At 56.7% G+C, this 16,993-nt stretch overlaps 1 protein-coding gene across 2 annotated transcripts in view; it reads right to left on the reverse strand.

Annotated features, from left to right (window-relative positions):
• Positions 1-2,262: 2,262 nt before the first annotated feature.
• The window catches only part of IGDCC3 (immunoglobulin superfamily DCC subclass member 3), a 42,227-nt gene continuing 27,496 nt past the window's right edge, over positions 2,263-16,993 (reverse strand). The window contains exons 3-14 of one of the 2 annotated variants that reach the window (XM_070468640.1): positions 10,769-10,913; positions 10,288-10,418; positions 9,730-9,867; positions 8,279-8,437; positions 6,979-7,144; positions 6,439-6,686; positions 6,060-6,224; positions 5,549-5,740; positions 5,292-5,396; positions 4,678-4,816; positions 4,339-4,543; positions 2,263-4,075 (exon numbers count right to left, since the gene is read on the reverse strand). In XM_070468640.1, the coding sequence (XP_070324741.1) occupies positions 3,908-4,075; positions 4,339-4,543; positions 4,678-4,816; positions 5,292-5,396; positions 5,549-5,740; positions 6,060-6,224; positions 6,439-6,686; positions 6,979-7,144; positions 8,279-8,437; positions 9,730-9,867; positions 10,288-10,418; positions 10,769-10,913 (1,961 nt within the window). In that variant the 3' untranslated portion in view covers positions 2,263-3,907. Of the gene's footprint in view, positions 4,079-4,338; positions 4,544-4,677; positions 4,817-5,291; positions 5,397-5,548; positions 5,741-6,059; positions 6,225-6,438; positions 6,687-6,978; positions 7,145-8,278; positions 8,438-9,729; positions 9,868-10,287; positions 10,419-10,768; positions 10,914-16,993 lie in introns of both variants that reach the window. The other variant, XM_070468639.1, reaches the window with a different exon arrangement.

The raw sequence follows: 16,993 nt of genomic DNA on the forward strand, positions 1-16,993 counted from the left end.
CTGCCTGTCTTCCTCCAGCCCCTCCCATCATACCCCAGAGCCTCCGGGAGGGGCCTTCCTGCTGCCCTGCTGCCCAGCCTCCCAGCTCCCACTTGTTCTCCACCCACCCCTCCAGGATGGACCTATTGGTCAAAGAGCCCCACGTCATCTCTGACTCCACTCGCACCCAACGGTGGAGTCTAACTCCCCTCCCTGGAATACAGTGGCCTTAGTGACCTGCTTCTCAGGCATAGAACATGGCAGTGATGCTGCGGGATGTCCAGGGCTAGGTTCTAAATTTCCTAGCAGTTTCCGCCTGGCTCCGGCTCTCAGGACGCTGATCTCTGGGTCCCAGCCACCAGGATGTGAGGCAGCCCAGGCATATGGAGAAGCCACATGTAGGCGCTGAGGCTGACAGCCAGCATCAGCCACCAGAGGCGAGCGAGCCTTCAAATGATTCCAGCCCTGGGGCTTCAGGCTGCCACAGCTGATGCGAGGTGGAGCAGAGACAGCTCTCCACGCTGGAGCCCGGCCCAGCCTGCAGATGTGTGCGCAAAAGAAACGTTAGGGTGAGCCTCTAACATGTGGGGTGGTTTGTTACAGAGCATTAGGTAACTGGAGCAAACTTAAGCCCTGGCTACTGCTGATTTCTGCTCAAACACGCATGCATGCGTGCATGTGTGTGTGTGAGTGTGTGTGTGTGTAGGTATTCGGCCAGAGGCCACTGGATCTCAGGACCTAGATTCCAGCTGGGCCACCCAGCTGAGAGCAATTTCTGCTAAACTTCCTAATTGGAACCCTGCTTCTCCCTTTACCTCAGTTCAAGGTTGTTAGAACAGACCCTTCCTTTATTTGCATGTGATTTGTGTGCAATTTGCATAATCTACATAAGTCATATTAGGTGGTTTTTAAGGTTTCTAGGCCCCTCCCTGGGGGAGGTACTAGCATCTTGGACCCTTGGAGGGACAGGAGCACTGGAGGCTAACTGGTCTGCTCTCCTATCCCTTCACATCTGCTCCTCCATGTGACCACCCATCACCTCCCCAGGTGGTCCTTGGATGGCTGAAGTTGATGCAGAATTAATGGGTTTGTGGAGTTCTGTGTAAAGAAAAGCAAGGTATTATTTCTATATTTGGGCTTAGTTCTTTCCTCTGGGAAAATCAAGACAAGTCAACCACTTCACCCCCAAGACCCATGACGGTACCATGGTAGCCTCAGGCTTCTCTCTCTCAGTTCAGCATCCACTGCACCATCACTGTCTGTGGCCTGACCTTGGCCCCAACCTCCCCTGCAGCCCTCTTCCTGAAGTGCCAGGCCAAGGGCTTTCAGATGTTTCTTTTAGAAGCAGTACCCTGTTTTCTAATGAAAAAATCTCATGCAGAGCTCAACTTAGAAGACAAACAAAAGTCAAGCTGCTCTCCGTGTGAGTGGGCAAGGAGGCTTCCCCAGACCCTCTAGCCACAGCTGGAGAACTCGGCTTGCCAATCACTGTCCTTGTTTGTTCCTCTCAAAAGATGCCTCTGGGTATAGAACCTAGCCCTCCAGACTTGCAGAGTCTCTCAGGGGTGAGCCCTGGCTTTCCATTTCAGCAAGAGGGGACATTGATAGTCTAAGCCGTTGCGTTTCACCATTGCCTCTTACTAAGCTTGAGGCCCACTGAGACCTCCAGATCTTCTTTTTTAATTTTTTGGCCTTGCTGTGCGGCACATGGGATCCAGGGACCAGGGATCAAACCTGTACCCCTTGCGTTGGAAGGCTGGCGTTTTAACCACTGGACCTCCAAGGAAGTCCTGAGACCTCCAGATCTTTGTCAGCACGATCCTTTGAAGCCTAGTCTCTCTTGGCCTATTCTCAGACTCAGTAGCTTCAGGAGTCTGGACTGAAGAGAGGACAGGGAGGAACAGAGAGGCCTGGCCAAGGGTCTGGCTGTGTGTCCTGAAAAGACTCAGCCAGTCCGAGCCCCAGTCTCCTCAACTTTAGCATGGGAAGACAGTCCCTCCTCATAGACAAGGCAAAAAAAAAGCCCATAGCTGGGACTTCTCTGGTGGTCCAGGGGCTAAGACTCATGAGCTCCCAGTGCAGGGGGCCTGGGTTCAATCCCCGGTCAGGGAACTAGATCCCACGTACCACAACTGAAGATCCCACAGGCCACCACCAAGACTGAAGATCTCACACGCCGCAAGCAAGACCTGGGGTGGCCGAGATCGCCCCGTCACCCAGCACTCCCAACCCTCACCTAGGCCTGACACAGGCACCCAAACACGCAAGATTCACTTTGGCAACAGGACTTTTATTCAGTCAAAATGAGTGTGACAAACCCCAGACAGGCCGCCGCCCTCCCGCACGCCCACCCTTCCCTAGGAGAGGGGGTTCCAGGAGGAAGGGGGTGTGGAGACGATGCCACAGGGATCAAGGGGCATCGCCTGGGCGGGCTGAGGCACCCTGGACAATGCCCTTCTCCAAACCCACATGGACAGGACTTCAGTCTTTCAGGAACACACCACCAAGTGTACTTCCTCCAGCTAATTCACTAAAGTTTGGGGTGGGGAGTCCCTAGAGGGTTGGGAGTCAGGGACTTTATGGTCTAATCTCATACTTAAGGAATACAGTTTTTTTTTTTCTTCCAAACAAAAGTTTTCTTTCTGCTATTTAAAAAAATGTTTGCGTGTAACCAAAAATACGTATTTGTTTCCTTTTCCTTTTTCCTCCATCTTTAACTAAGTCTTTCAAAGAACACAACAGAAGAGAAAAACAAGAAATCACAAGAACAGAAATCCTTAAACACACCTCGTATAAAAATAGTTTCCGGCCCTATCTGCTGACAGTGGTTGTGCCACTGCCCGGGGGGGTGGGTCAGGCTGGCTGTCCCAGGCGACAGAGGGCTGGGGACCGCCCCCCCACAACATGCACACAGCCAGCACTCACAGTACATTCCAGGGGCCAGTCTGCTCCAGCGGCTGTGGGCAGGATAGCGGGCAGGCGGGCCGCGGGCTGACGGCCCACCCTCCCAAGGCCCAGGTACACAGAGGGTCCTTGGGGTCCCAGTCGAGGACGAGTTGGCTGAGCGGGTCAAAATGGGAGTGGGCAGGCCGACAAGACGCAGCACCGGTAGTGTGCTGAGAAGCGGCTAGTCTGGAGCAACGATTTATGCTCCCAGGAACAAATTTTCCTCTTATTTTTGGCTTTTTTTTGTTTTTTTTTTCACATTTTCTTTGACCAATTCCATCTTTATTTCTGCAGGCCCCAAGAGGCCCACCCTTGGTGAGGAGCCAGGAGGGACGGTCCAGTGATACAACACAGGCCTGAGAGCCAGCAAACTTCGAGGTAGACATTTTCTTTCACACCTGGAAATGGGGAAGTGCTTTTTTTTTTCCTTTTTTCTTTTTTTTAAACTCAGGGCAATAATGTAGGGAGGGAGAAGGGGTGCCCCCTAAAGGGGCTTGAGGTAGGAGTGCATTCGGGGTTCTACTCCCCCGAGGACATTCATTCCGGCTGAGGTAGGTGCTGAAAGTCAAACAGCAAAACTCCATCCTGAGAAAACAAGGTCGTGGAGGGTGACAGTGTCAGGCGCCCAGCCACAGCAGGGGCTCATTTTTGGAGTCTAATTCACCTTCTTCTCTTCTCTTTCTCTCTCGCTCTTTTTTTTTTTTTTTAAGTTTGTTCTTTTTTTTTAAAGGAAAACATTAGGTCAGTTCCAAGTCATGTGGGTACAAACAGAGGTGAAGGGGGCCCTTGGCGGGGCTCTTGCAGAACCCCTCTGGGTCCTTGGAGGGGTTCTTGCTGAGGCTACTGTAGGTCTTGAGAATCGGAGGATCAGTCAGGACAGAAGCACCTGGGAAGCCCCTACCTGAATCCCACATGACAGGAGAAATCTTGCCTTTGACCTGAGAACGGGGGGCTGCTCCCTGCAGAGCCAGCCGGACACCAGCTACGGTCCCGAGGGAGCTGGCTGGGCAGCCAGTCCTTCGCTCGGGAGGCCAGGGCCTACGTCCTGGGGTGGCAGGGCCTCCGACGGCATCTCCTCCAGGAGGCTGAGCCCCCGAAGCGGCAGCATGGAGAGCTGGGTCACCTCACACAGGGCAGGGGCCTCGGGGTCCTGCTGGGGAAAGGGCGAGTCACACAGGCCTCAGCAAGGCGGGCCGGAGGCCCATGAGCCCCGAGTCAGAGGGTCAGGCGCTGGAACCCATTGCACTCAGGGGTGAAGTCTCCAGGCCTCCCTGCCTGACTTAGGGGCACAGAGAGACGCTCCGGTCATCAGGCTGGTCTTGTAGCTTGGCAGAGGCCTGTGACCAAGGCCTATGGCCAAGGTAAGGAGGGCGCAGCCTAAAGCAGGGGGCTGGCCCCCGCAGGGGCACTCACCGTGGGTCTGGGGTGAGGCTGCACAGCCCCTGCTCGGGGGAACAGCTGCTCCAGTTCCTTCATGTCCACACGTTTCCCGTCTCGGCCCAGCGGGCCCCGCTCTGCCCGTCCCGCCCCATTCGGTGCTAGGATGCCAGGGTCCCTCTGGCTCCGGGGGCCCTGAGGAGGGGAGAGCTGGTTTTCCACATCCTTGCACAGGAGGACCCTAGGGGATGAGCCCAGAGTTAGGAGGAGGGATGTGGGAGCGGCAAGAACACAAGGGTGGAGACAGTGGGCCGCAAGCCGCCCCTCCCGCCGCCTGCTCCACACCCGCCCGTCCCACGCAGGCCCAGGACCCACCTGCCCCTTTGGCCAAATAAGAGGAAGAGGACACAGAAGATGATGCAGGTGACCCCGATGTGGATGCCAATGACGATGCCCGTGGTGGACGTCTGGTTGGTGGCCTCCTCCTTCCGACAGTCACATGGTGGGCTCAGGGCTGGGGGGCCAGAAGCAGAGGCAGGTTGGGGGCTGTGGCTCCCAGACACCCAGCCTTCGTGGGTTACTTCTCCCGCAGCTGCTCCCACCCCCTAGTCCACATGGCGTGTGCCCTTGTCTATGGGATCCCAGCCCAACTTTTTTGGTTCTTTTTACCAATGATTGAACACTAACTTGGTGCCAAATACTAGGAATAACACTTTACAGGGACCATTTCATTCTCCATACAGTTCTACAAGGGTATTACTATCTCTGTTTTATGAAGGAGACAGTGGGGGCTCAGAGAGGTTAAGTAACTTACCCAAGGTCACACAGCCCAGCATCAAACTCAGGTCTAGGCCTATGTTCTCCAGCTCTCCATGCACTGTTGGACCCTCATGCTTTCCCTGGATGCCTGCTCCCCCCACCCCCCACTCAGCTTCTGGCCTCCCTTCCTGAGGGCCAGTCTTTGGCCAGACCCCACGCCTGCCCCTCACCTGTCCTCTCAGCTGCTCCCCTCAGAGACATGAAGCGGACGGTAGCATTGCCGTCTCCATGCTGGTTGTAGGCGAGCAGCTTCACCTCGTACACTGCAGTGGGGTCTGGGGGGAGGGCAGGCTGCTGAGGGTCCGCCCAGGCCCCACTGGCAGCCGTGTCCCCAGGGTGAGCTGGAGAAGACCCCCGGGAACCGCCTGCTGGCACTAGGCGCCACGCCCTGCCCAGCGCCCCCAGCCCCGGGCCACGTCCACCTCACCGAGCTGGCTGAGGTTGTAGGAGGAGACAGTTCCCGGCAGCAGGATGGGGCCAGTGAAGGCGGCCTTGCTTGCTGGGCGGTAAAACAGCTTGAAGCCGCCCTCGTGCTGGGCCAGCCGGGGCCAGGGCTCCCACAGCAGCTGCAGGGTGGAGCTGCCCAGGACCCGCGCAGACAGCGGCGGTGGGGCGGGGGCTGTGGGCGGAGAAGGGGGCTGAGGTGTGAGGACCTGGTGGCCATCGAAGCACTACCCTTCCACCTGCCACCTATGCCCCAGACCCCACTGCCCCCAGGAGCCCGGCTGCTCTGTGACTCTAACCCAGGGCCTCTGCTTGCTCAAACAGCACCTTTGCAAGAATTTATCAACAGAAAAGGACACCCCTTCTTCCAAGTAGACTCAGCCCCCTCTCAGCCCCAGGGCGAAGAACAGTGTGCAGTGCACAGCCTGAACATCGGTTTCCCCGGGGGTTCTACCTAATCCCCTGGCGTTTTGTGCTCCACATCCAGAGCTCACCTTCGCCTAGAGTGCTGGCCAGGGTGGGGGCGGAGGCTGAGCTGGCTCCCCGGGGCGTGTAGGCTTTGATGTAGAAGCTGTAGGCAGTGGAAGGCTCCAGGTCGCTCACCAGATGCTGGAAGGTGCTCTTGCTAACTGCTTCCTGGTACTCCAGCTCCGGCGGGTCTGGGGAGGCCAGGGCGGGGCAGGCAGTGAAGGGGCAGGAGAGAATCCCGCCCACACTGGGGAAACGAGGGCGGCCGCCAGAGGGGCCAGTCCAGAGGAGGAAGGAAAGGTGCCGGGTCAGGAGGGTCAGGACGCGGGGACTGAGGGGGTGAGAGCCAGGGAAGTAAGAGGAAGGGGCTGCAGGGGCAGCCTTGCCCTCCGGGGCCCTACCCACCGGCCGCCTTCCTGATGTGCAGGACATAGCCGATGATCTCCCTGGTGTTCACCAGGGGCTCGGTCCAGGACACGCGGACCTCGGTGGACGACACGGGGACCGCCTGCACGTTGAGCGGGGGCCCGGGCAGCCCCTCGGCCCACAGCACGGTCAGCCTGGCGCTGGCTTGGGAGGAGCCGGCGCTGTTCTCGGCCACGCACTGGTAAATGGCCTCATCTTCCGGGCCGATTCCAGAAATGGTCAGGGTGCTGCAGGGGGAGGGAGAGCCTCAGACCCCCTCCTCCTCCCGGAGTCTCCTCGGAGGTGGGCCACATCTCCCCATTTGAAAGACAGAGAAACTGAGCCCCTCCAGAAGACAACAGGCTTGTCTGAGGTCTCTCAGCTAGTTAGGGGCAGACCTGGGACTCAAACCCGAGTCTCCAGACCCCCAGTTTAGCATTCTTCCCCAACAGGAGGTGCACGGTGCCTGGACCACTCATCCGAGACCCCCTTCCCCAATACCTCCCCAGGCCTCACCCCGCACACATGCCACACACGTGCCTGTTGTTATTCTTGAGCCTGACGTGGCCTCCGGGCCCCAGCACCTGTCCATTCTTCAACCACGTCACGTGAGGAGGTGGCTCGCCCTGGGCTTGGCAGGTGAACATGGCTGTGGTTCCAACCGGCCTGGAGATGGACTGGGGGTGCTGGACAAACTCTGCCGGGGCTGGGGTCGGGGTCAGGGGGAGACGTAGGGGACACCTCTGAGTGAATGGATGAGGAGGGGGAGAGAGTGGGGCCGGAGACCTGTGGGTGACAGGGTGGGCCAGGAGCCGCCTCCAGTGGGGCCCACCCTCCGCCCTGGTCCAGCCTCCAGGAAATAGCAGCCCTCACCTCCCAAGCCCCAGAGAGGCAGACGCAAGAGAGGACTCCATTTCAATGACTATTTAAAAGACTGACATTTGTATCCGAAAGCAATCAAGCTGAGCTCCCTGTTCAGGAAATTGTTAAATAAATAAATGTGCTAATAGGTTTGGCTGCACCTTGAAGGCTGTAATGATGGGGAGATGGATGAGCCTTCAGTACTGGCTCCCCTCACCCCTACATTCTGTTTTACTCTCCTCCAATCCCAAGCCTCAAGCTTCCATTAACACCCGAGAAATGAAATGCTCCATCACTTTCATTTGGACAGATTAACGGCACATGGAATGCTAAACAAACAGGCATTTAAGTTCCTAATTCCACTCTCTCCCATCTCTCCAGGAGAGAACCACCACAGAACCCCCCACCCCCACCCCCGGCCCCCCAGCCCCGAGAATGGAATGCCAAGCCCTGTTCACAGAGACAGCTGAGTCCCAGGGCAGGAGGATGGACAGAATGACCTGGTCAATGGCAGAGGGCCCCGCACGCTTCAGGCGTGGAGTGTGTGTGTGTGTGTTTGCGTGTGTGGAGGGAGCTGGGGGGTGAGAGTGTGAAATGACAAACATGCTGAGAACGTGCGTGCAGGTGTGAGCGTGGAAGTGCCACATGTGTGAATGAGAACAGCATGTGATGGGAGGGGACCCAGGGAGGGGGGTGGCCCACGTCGGGGAGACCCGCTGAAATTACAAGGTGGAAATGCCTGGGGGGTGATGGCACCTGAAAGGACGGATGACCAAAGCTGCCCTTCCCTTCCCCACACATACATTCCTGGGGGGGTGGGGAGTGGAGAGAGAGCTGCTGTCTTTGGCCAGGCTGGGACCCTGGAGAGGGGCAGGGGCAAGGTTAGGGTGAGGATAACAACGTGGGCAAGTATAAGGCCCTGGGCTTGGGCAGGATGGGGCAGGCGGAGGGGCGGCGTTGGGTGGGGGGCAGTCCGTACCTTGCACCACCAGCCGGCCCTGGGCTGTTCTCCTCACCCGGGTGCCAGGCCTGTTGGCTGCGCAGACGTAGACCCCTGAGTGCTGTACAGTTACGTCTGAGATGATGAGGTTCCCTGTGCCCAGCACCTGGATGCCCTCCACCCCAATGGGGCGGCCATCTAAAGAGGAAGGGAGCGTCAGGGAGGGAGGTGTCCAGGAACGTCCCAACTTGACCACCATCAGTCCTCCAGGGAGCCCCTGTCTTTGCCTCTGACTCTTCTCTCCAAGCATCACGGCATGCTGGAGGGGCAAGGGCAACACAGGAAACTCTTGCCCAGCCGTAGGGAACTGGGTCCTAATCCTAGCATTGTCACTGCCGCTCTGGTGACCTTCAAGTCCCCTGCCCCTAGTTTCTCAAACAGGAAAGTAAGGTCTTACATGGTGGACATTTCCCTGCCTGATTTGTCTCTCCTCAGCCAAGTTCCTTGATCAAATGTCCATTCTGCTCCTTGACTGTCCCAACGCCCATTAATGTCAAGGCTCTGACAAGTCCTGCAGCCAAGGCATCTGGTTAACTCTGTTTCCCAAACTTGCTAGACCACCAAGCCATTCCTTCCCCTTGCAGGTCACGCTTTGGGAAATGCTCTACCAGATGGTCTTTACCGGGTCTATGGGCTCCTCCTAATGGTGAGGCCTCTCTTTTCAGCCTCTCCCAGGCCCTGGGCTCTCCCCCCACCCAGGATCAGATTAGCACAGTCAGAATGCGAGGAGACAGCTCCCCATTCAGTCTCTGAAGTGGTGAAATCTACTCCATTATCCTGCCTGCTGCCCCCTCCTTCCCCATCACTCAGCTGCTACAATGTAGTGCAGTCTCCTTGTGAATGCGACCCCACCCCGTCCCCTCCAGACTTTCCTTCCCCGTGACCTCCCCACTCAGACAATGTGGGCCCATCTGCACCCTTTCATTTCTCTCCTTCAGCTGCCTGGGGATTTAGGCTGGGGATTGAGGGGACCAGGCTAGAGATTCGGGGGCCCAGAGAGAGCGTGTGACAACCGGCTGAGATTTTGAGGGGTTTGGGATTGCATCGCTGGGGAAGATGGCCAGGGTATAGAGGACAGAGATGAGCCAGAGGGGGAAGCGACTAGGGGTGCTGAGAGCTGCAGAGAGGTTCTGGAGGGCCCAGTGGTGAGGCCAAGGGTGAGCAGGGCATGGAGTTGGCACAGGACTGCAGGAGCACTGGACGAGGTAACCCGGGAGCTAAGCCATCTACACAGGGGGAGGGAGAATGCAGTGGGCCGCAGACCTCCCTGGTCCTGCCAAGGAGAGGGAAACCACCCCCCTCCCTAGGACTCGAGAAGGCGGACCCCCACGGAGAATAAACAGGATTCCAGGTCCCCGCCCCCCAGAGCTGGGAGAAGAGACTGGCCCTCCCAGGGTTGGGAGAGGCGGGGGCTGCAGGACGGGGCTCACCCAGGCGGCTCCAGGACACAATGGGGCGCGGGTTGCCCGTGGCGACACACTCGAGCACAGCGGTCTGATGCACAGTCAGGGTGAGGTTCTCAGGCCCCACGAGGATCGTGGGCTCCTTGTAGGCTCCAGAGCCCGAGCCTGGAAGACGACATTGCTTCACTGTAGCTGGGACCCTTCCCACCTCCTCACCACACTCTGCCCTGTACCTACATACCCGGCTCAGGCCATGGGGGATGGGAGACAAATTGCAGCCCAAAACCGGGTTGGGGGGGGCGGAGAGAAGAGATGCTGGCGGTCCCTGGACGTTATCACGCTCATCTCCCCGGTCAGGGCCTCTCGCAGTGGGACAGCCACCCCCACCTAACCACCTAGAAGCCGAGGGTGGGCTTCCTCCCAGAGAACTGAGCCAGCGAGGGACCTCGGGGTCCCTGAACCCTCACCCCGAGGAGCACAGAGCTAGGTGTTCAGAAGGTGCTCACAGTCCAGGCCCTGAGGCTCCATTGAAGGGAGGGCGATGTGGTGGTGGGGGGGAAGCATGCGACAGGACGAGGCCCGCACCTGTCACAGTGAGCCTGGCCCCGTGGCTGACCCGGACACTGGCGATGTTGGAGGCCACACAGTGGAAGACGCCACTGTCCTCAGCTCGAAGGCCTGTGATCTGCAGGACTCCCTTGGGCAGCAGCGTGTACCTGTGGTGGGGGGCACGGTCAACCACCAGCACAGCACCACTGGCCCAAGGATGCTCAGCATCACGGACACAGTCCACCACCCAGCCGCTGTCCCAGTCTCACTTTCATCATCGCAGACACACTCTGGGACTCTCACTGGTGGACGCCCCTGCAATTCCAGCCTCAGCAACAAACAACCACACGCTGACCTTTTCACTGACTCAAGTGTTGCATCTGGGCCCACAAGCCACACAGATACTCAGTCTCAACACAGTGGCAGGAATACCACCCCAGAGGCTGCAGGCAGGCCTTCTTCAAGGTTCAGGCACTGGACTGGGCCTGCCTCCTGGTCATGCCCACCCAGGGCTCACCTCTCATTGTCCGTGTCAATGGGGACCCTGTTCTTCTCCCAGGTGATGAGGGGTTTGGGGAGCCCGTGGATTTGGCACTGGAAGCGGGCCACACCGCCCTCCTCGCCCACGGTGGCCTGAGGATGCACGTGGAAGTCTGACATGGCTGGAGAAAGAAAAGAAGTTGTGCGTGGGGGAGGCACACTGCTGAGGAGCAGAGGGGACGGGAGGAGGCGTGGGGGCCTCAGGTCGACATCAGCGCTTACCCTGCCTCCTACCTGTGAGAACATCTCCCCCAGAAGGACAGTATAGGCCTGGCTGGGACACTCTGAGAAAGGTATGGACGAATCCTTGAATGATCAACCTCTAACACCGAAAGAATGGACTGTGGACACACAGAGGCCAGTCATAGAAAGCCTTGCTCCCAGGGCCTGCTCCCCACTTTTACAGCTGCTTTTGGATTTAGTTTTTATAAACTCCCCCTTAGTTTGCTGTTCAGTCACAAGTCATGTCCAGTTTTTTGTGATCCCCATGGAGGGAGGAGCCTGGAGGGCTACAGATTTCCCAGGCAAGAATACTGGAGTGGGTTGCCATTTCCTTCTCCACGGGATATTCCCCACCCAGGGATTGAACCTAAGTCTCCTGCATTGGCAGATGGATTCTTTACTGCTGAGCCCCCAGGGGAGCCCCCCTCCCCCAGCTAAAATATGCAGGTGCTAAATATTATGCTGCACCTTTTACAGAATAGGAAACAGGCCCAGAGAGGGGAAGTGACTAGGCCAGTGTCACCCAGCGGGGACACTGGTCCTTAGACCCTGGTGACCAGAGCCCAGTGGCTTTCTTTGCCCTTCATCATCATCCCTTTATCCCCAGTTCTTCTGCAGCTTCTCAACGTACCCCAAGAGGGTAGTATATCCATCGAAGGTGACAAGCCTCTCAGAAGACTGTCAGACCCACCAATCTACATTTCAATGTGTCATAAATATTCAGGGACTGCCTCCCCACCTTTCGGGGATCTGAACTAACTGCTTGAGGGCTGATCATGAGAGGGGCCGTGGGCCACCCCCCTCCCCCCACTCCATTTTCAGCTGGTTAAGTGTCCCTACCCACCCTCATTCCCAGCCATCCCCACTCCCCAACCTGTAAAGCCCCGGGAAGGGGCCCCTCCCACGCGGTTTCCCAGTTTCAGCACCAGGGCTGTGATTTCATTAAAATCCACTTTGCTTCAAGTGCGGGAAGGCGGCTCACCATCTGTCCAGGCGGGCAGCCCCTCCCCTCCAACACTCCATCAACGGGGACAGTTGTCCCCTCCCAGAAGGAGCCCTCCCCCACAGCAGCAGGGCCCCTGGAGCTTGTCCCAGCTCCGGCTCCCAGCTCCGGCTCCCAGCTCCGGCTCCCAGCTCCCTGGTTGCAGGCGGGCACACCCCATGCCCGACCCCCTCAATCCTCCAGCCTGTGCAGGACTCCAGGGCAGTTCGGAAAGGCCAAACCTTTGTGCCCTTCTCCCCAGCGTCTCTGGGGGCTGACTCTTTTGTGGCACGTTCTCTGTCTCATTTGCATGTGGTTCATTAAATATAAACATGCATAAAAACCCCCAGCCTTGCCTCCTCCTCTTTCAGGGCCTCCTGGGAGTGCGGCTGATGGGTGTGAGCGCCTCCTTGCACATGTGTGCAGGGCTGTGTGTGTGTGTGTGGTGTGGTGTGAGGGTCTGAGGCTGGATGTGAATGAGGGCTTGTATATTCCGCTTCTGTGGCTTCTGTGTAGGTGATCCATCACACATGTCCCCAGGTAGATACAGTCCTTACAAAAGGCATCTTGGGCCCTAGGGGAGGGGAGTGGGGGCAAGCGCCCAGCTGGTGTCCCCATCAGGCTTGGTGCAGTGATCCCCAGGGAGCACCGTGAGGTCAGTCTACCCCGTCTCAGGCCAAAGGCTGTGTTTGGCCAAGAGCTTGCAGGTCAGCCCAGAGGTTCAGGGGAGGGGGCAGACACACCGGTGGGACGCCTCTACTGCTTCCAGGTCCTCAGCCTCCAGGAGGGCAGGGCCAGAGGCAGGCCTGGGGAGTGGAGAGGGCACCCAGACTCCTGGGTCAGCTGTCTGTGCCCCGACAACCCGGCCCGACCCACTCAGGAGCTGGGGAGCTGCCTGCCAGCCCCCGCCCCCGTCTCCCCCCCAGCCACCCCCCACTCCAGCTGGAGAGGAGCCTGCGGTCCCCCAGGGGATTGGGGCGGGGACTAATGGCTCCGCTGACTACAGATGCCTCCTCATTAAGGAACCAAATCCTTTTGTGTTTCCAGCCCCCATTCTGGGCTCCCTGGAGGTACAGAGAGCTAGGAGCTGGCCTGGGGAGAGATACCAGGGCAGGGACTGCTTCTCCTCAGGGCACTGGGGATGGAGAAAGTTTGGCTTCCGAGCTTCTTCCTCCCCCTAAAACTAAACAATGACAAAGCCTGGCTTGAATGCCCTGCTGGAGAGGAAGGCTGGAGCAGGAAACAGCGGTAGTTAAGGAGTAGATAAGGAGTCGGTCTGCCTATCTTCCCACTGTACAAGAGTCCAAAGGTACCCCCCACCCCGGGCCTCACATCTCCCCCCGCAGAGCAGCACCTTGGTGAACCCCCCCCATCAGCTTCACCGAACTGCCATTCTGCCAAACATCTCATTTGAAGGGTAGCTTTGTTTTGAAAGGTGCTTGAAAACTACTCATCGCAAGCCAACCCATTTACTTTAGGAAGGGGAAACTGAGGCCCAGGCCCAGTTGGTGGCTCTACCAGCCCCAAATCAGAAGTTCCACACCCTAAGCCCTGTGCTGGGGTGTCCCTAAGTTCTCCAGCAAACTGTTCACTCTCCAAGGACAGGTGATCCCAGAGTGGACTGCAGGTGGGACTAGCCTTTTCTCACCGGCTGGGAGTTACCAGCGTGCTGCAAGTTGCGGTGAGCCCAGAGATGGCTCCTAAATCCCATCCCTCAGAGAACCACGGTCTCCAGGTGGTGCAGTAGGAGGGTTGGCCCCCTTTATCTGTGGCTCCTTCTTCCCTCCCTTTCCTCCCACCCCTGTTCAACCCTTGGGTCAGCCCTGTGTATCCTGCAGTGTCCTGGGGGACTACGGTGAGACCCTGGGCAGACAGTGTCAGAGGGTAATAAGGAAGAGCAAATCCGACTCCATGCTAGATCCGTTTCTTTTACTTTAACCTTTTATTCTACTGCTTTTGCGACAAGTTCGTCTCTAAAGTGATGTTGCTTAAAGTATAATCATAAATATGCAAAGGCCTTCATAAACAGGCCTTTGCTTCCTGGTGGCTCAGACGGTAAAGAATCTGCCTACAATGCAGGAGACCTGGGTTTGATCCCTGGATTGGGAATATCCCCTGGAGAAGGGAATGGCAATCCACTTCAGTGTTCTTGCCTGGGAAATCCCACTGACAGAGGAGCCTGGCAGGCTACAGTCCATGGGGTTGCAATGAGTCAGACCCGACTGAGCAACTAACACTTTCACTTTCTTTTGTCCATTCGCAGCTGAGTCGGGGTCTCTGGGAATTGTCCACTCACTCCAAGTTCACTTCCTTAGGAAGTCAGGGGAGAAAGTTTCTCGGGGCCACTTAGATCTCCGATCTCTCAGAGTAGGACGTGTTGGGTTGACAAGTCTGTGCTGCACTGGCTTGTACAAGCTAGCCACAGAGCTAGGGGAAGCGATCCTTGATCGTGTCTCTCTCTGGGAAAGGGTCCCTAGGCAGCCATGGGGCTGAGGGACTGACGACTGGACCTCCGAAAACCCTGATCCCTGAGCAAGCCATCCTGGAGGCCTCTGTGTGGTAGCTAATGGCCGACACGGGTCACTGTGGTGGCTGGAAACACTACACGGAGGCCAGTGTGGGCGGCAGGCAGTGCATCCAGGGCTGGCGGGTGTGAAGGTGGTGCTCTGGCCGCGGCTGCTTTATTCTCCTGCTGACACCTGTTGGTCAGGCAGAGGCCGTTGTGGGTTCCTCGCTTCAAGTTGGGTTATGGGAGGGGGTCGCGTTGGGACGCCCCTCCAGGGTGAGGACCAGAGAGAGTGACAGGGTGGACAGAGGCATCCATGGGAGGGGGGGTCACTGTGGAGAAGTGAAGAAGAAAGTACCTTTGTCCCCAAACAGTCTGCAAAGGAGTCTCCCAGCCACTCCCTGCTTCCGCTATGGGTACACCCAGGCCTTGAGGAAAGAGGGCTCAGAGAGAGAGCCCAGCAACCCAGCAGCCTGGAAGGGAGCAGAAACAGGCAGGATATGGCTCCTGGACACCCCTATAAATCACCCAAGGGGAGGGGGGTTCTCCTGAGAGCCAGATCTAGAGTAGCTCAGGGAGGGGAGGGGGCTTTCCTCCTGGTCCAGGACCTCTGGCGGGGTCAGGCCTGGATCTGATTAGACAGGCTCCAGGGGGCCGCTGCGGGGCAGGAAGGGTCGGGGCAGAGTGCTGGGAAGGAAGCCGGCCGCATCCCCCTGGCCCAGTCTCTAGCCCTTGGCTACAGCCAGGCTCCTGTCTGGTGTGTGATGACAAAACCATCAGTGGGCTTGCCAGGATGGAGAGTTCAAAACACAGCCTTTGTGGAAGCCGGTGGCACTGGGGGTCTGAGGGGGTCTGAGGCACTGACTGCCCCCATTCATACCACCCTTCAAGAGGAACATCCACGATCTGCAACCTCTTCCGAAGGCCATCAAGGCCAGTCCCTCTCTTTGGATCCATCCCTGCCAAGGACCAGGGATACCCTGAATGCCCAGCTGCCTCTTAAGCAGCTCAGATGTTAACAATTTTCCTTGTACTAGAGACATGCCTGAACCCCATATGCTTCCGCCCAATGCCCCAACTTACCCCCTGAGAATTTCATTTTCCAATAGAGGAGCTAGCTATTAAGCACTTGAAATGTGAGCAGTCCAAATTTAGTGGGGCTATACCTTTAAAATACACACTGAATTTCAAAGATTTAGTACAAACTAAAAGACAGTAAGCATTAGAGAAACGCAAATCAAAACCCTAATGAGATGCCACCTCACACCCATTGGGATGGCTACGATCAAAGCAAAAACAAGAAATAACAGAAAATAACAAGTGTTGGCAAGCCTGGGAAAAAATTGGAATCGTTGTGTACTGTTGGTAGGAATGTTAACTGGTGCAGCTGCTAGTGAAAACAGCATGGGGGTTCCTCAAAAACTTACAAAGAGAGGACTTCCCTGGTGGTCCAATGGCTAAGAATCTGTCTGCCAGTGCAGGGGTCATGGGTTTGATCCCTGGTCTGGGAAGATTGCACATGCCACGGGGCACCTAAGCCCATGGGCCACAACTACTGAGCTATGTGCAAAAAGTACTGAACCAGCCCTGACCAGAGCCCCTGCTCCACAAGAGAAGCCAACACTGCGAGAAGCCCGCCCACCACAAGTAGAGAAAGCCCGAGTCGGCAAGGAAGACCCAGCACAGCCAAAGATAAGTAAATACATAGAAACTTAAAAACAGAACAACCATATGACCCAGCAATTCCACCTCGGGAAATCAACCCCAAAGAATTACAGGTCTCGAAGAAGTATCTGTACATCCACATTCAAAGCAGCCTCATTTACAATAGCTAAAATGTGAGAGAAGTTCAGATGATCATCAACAGATGAATGGATAAACACAATATGTTTATACAATAGGATATTGTTGCTGTTTAGTCACTAAGTCGTGTCTGACTCTGCAACCCCGTGGACTGTAGCCCGCCAGGCTCCTCTGCCCACGGGATTTCCCAGGCAAGAATACTGGAATGGGTTGCCATTTCCTCCTCCACGGAATCGTCCCGACCCAGGGATAGAACCTGCACCTCCTGCATTGGCAGGCAGGCAGATTCTTTACCACTAAGCCGCCAGGGAAGCCCACAATGGAATATTACTCAGCCTTAAAACAGAAGGAAATTCTGACACATGCCACACAATGTGGACGAACTTTGAGGACATTATGCTAAGTGAAATAAGCCAGTCACAAACAGACAAGTACTGCATGATTCCACTTATATGAGGTACCTAGAATAGTCAATTCATAGAGATATAAAGTAGAATGGAAGTCGCCACAGGCTGATGAGGAGAGAGGTAGAAGGAATTACTGTTTAATGGGGAATGAGATTCACATTTGGGAGAGCAAAAGAATTCTAGAGATGGATGGTGGTGGTGGTTTGCATAATACGAAGGTACTTAATGCCACTGAGCTGCACCCTTAAAAATGGTTAAGACAGGGGCTTCCCTGAACCTGGT

The sequence above is a fragment of the Odocoileus virginianus genome, chromosome 6 (genome assembly GCF_023699985.2).
Source record: "Odocoileus virginianus isolate 20LAN1187 ecotype Illinois chromosome 6, Ovbor_1.2, whole genome shotgun sequence".
Lineage (NCBI taxonomy): Eukaryota > Metazoa > Chordata > Mammalia > Artiodactyla > Cervidae > Odocoileus > Odocoileus virginianus.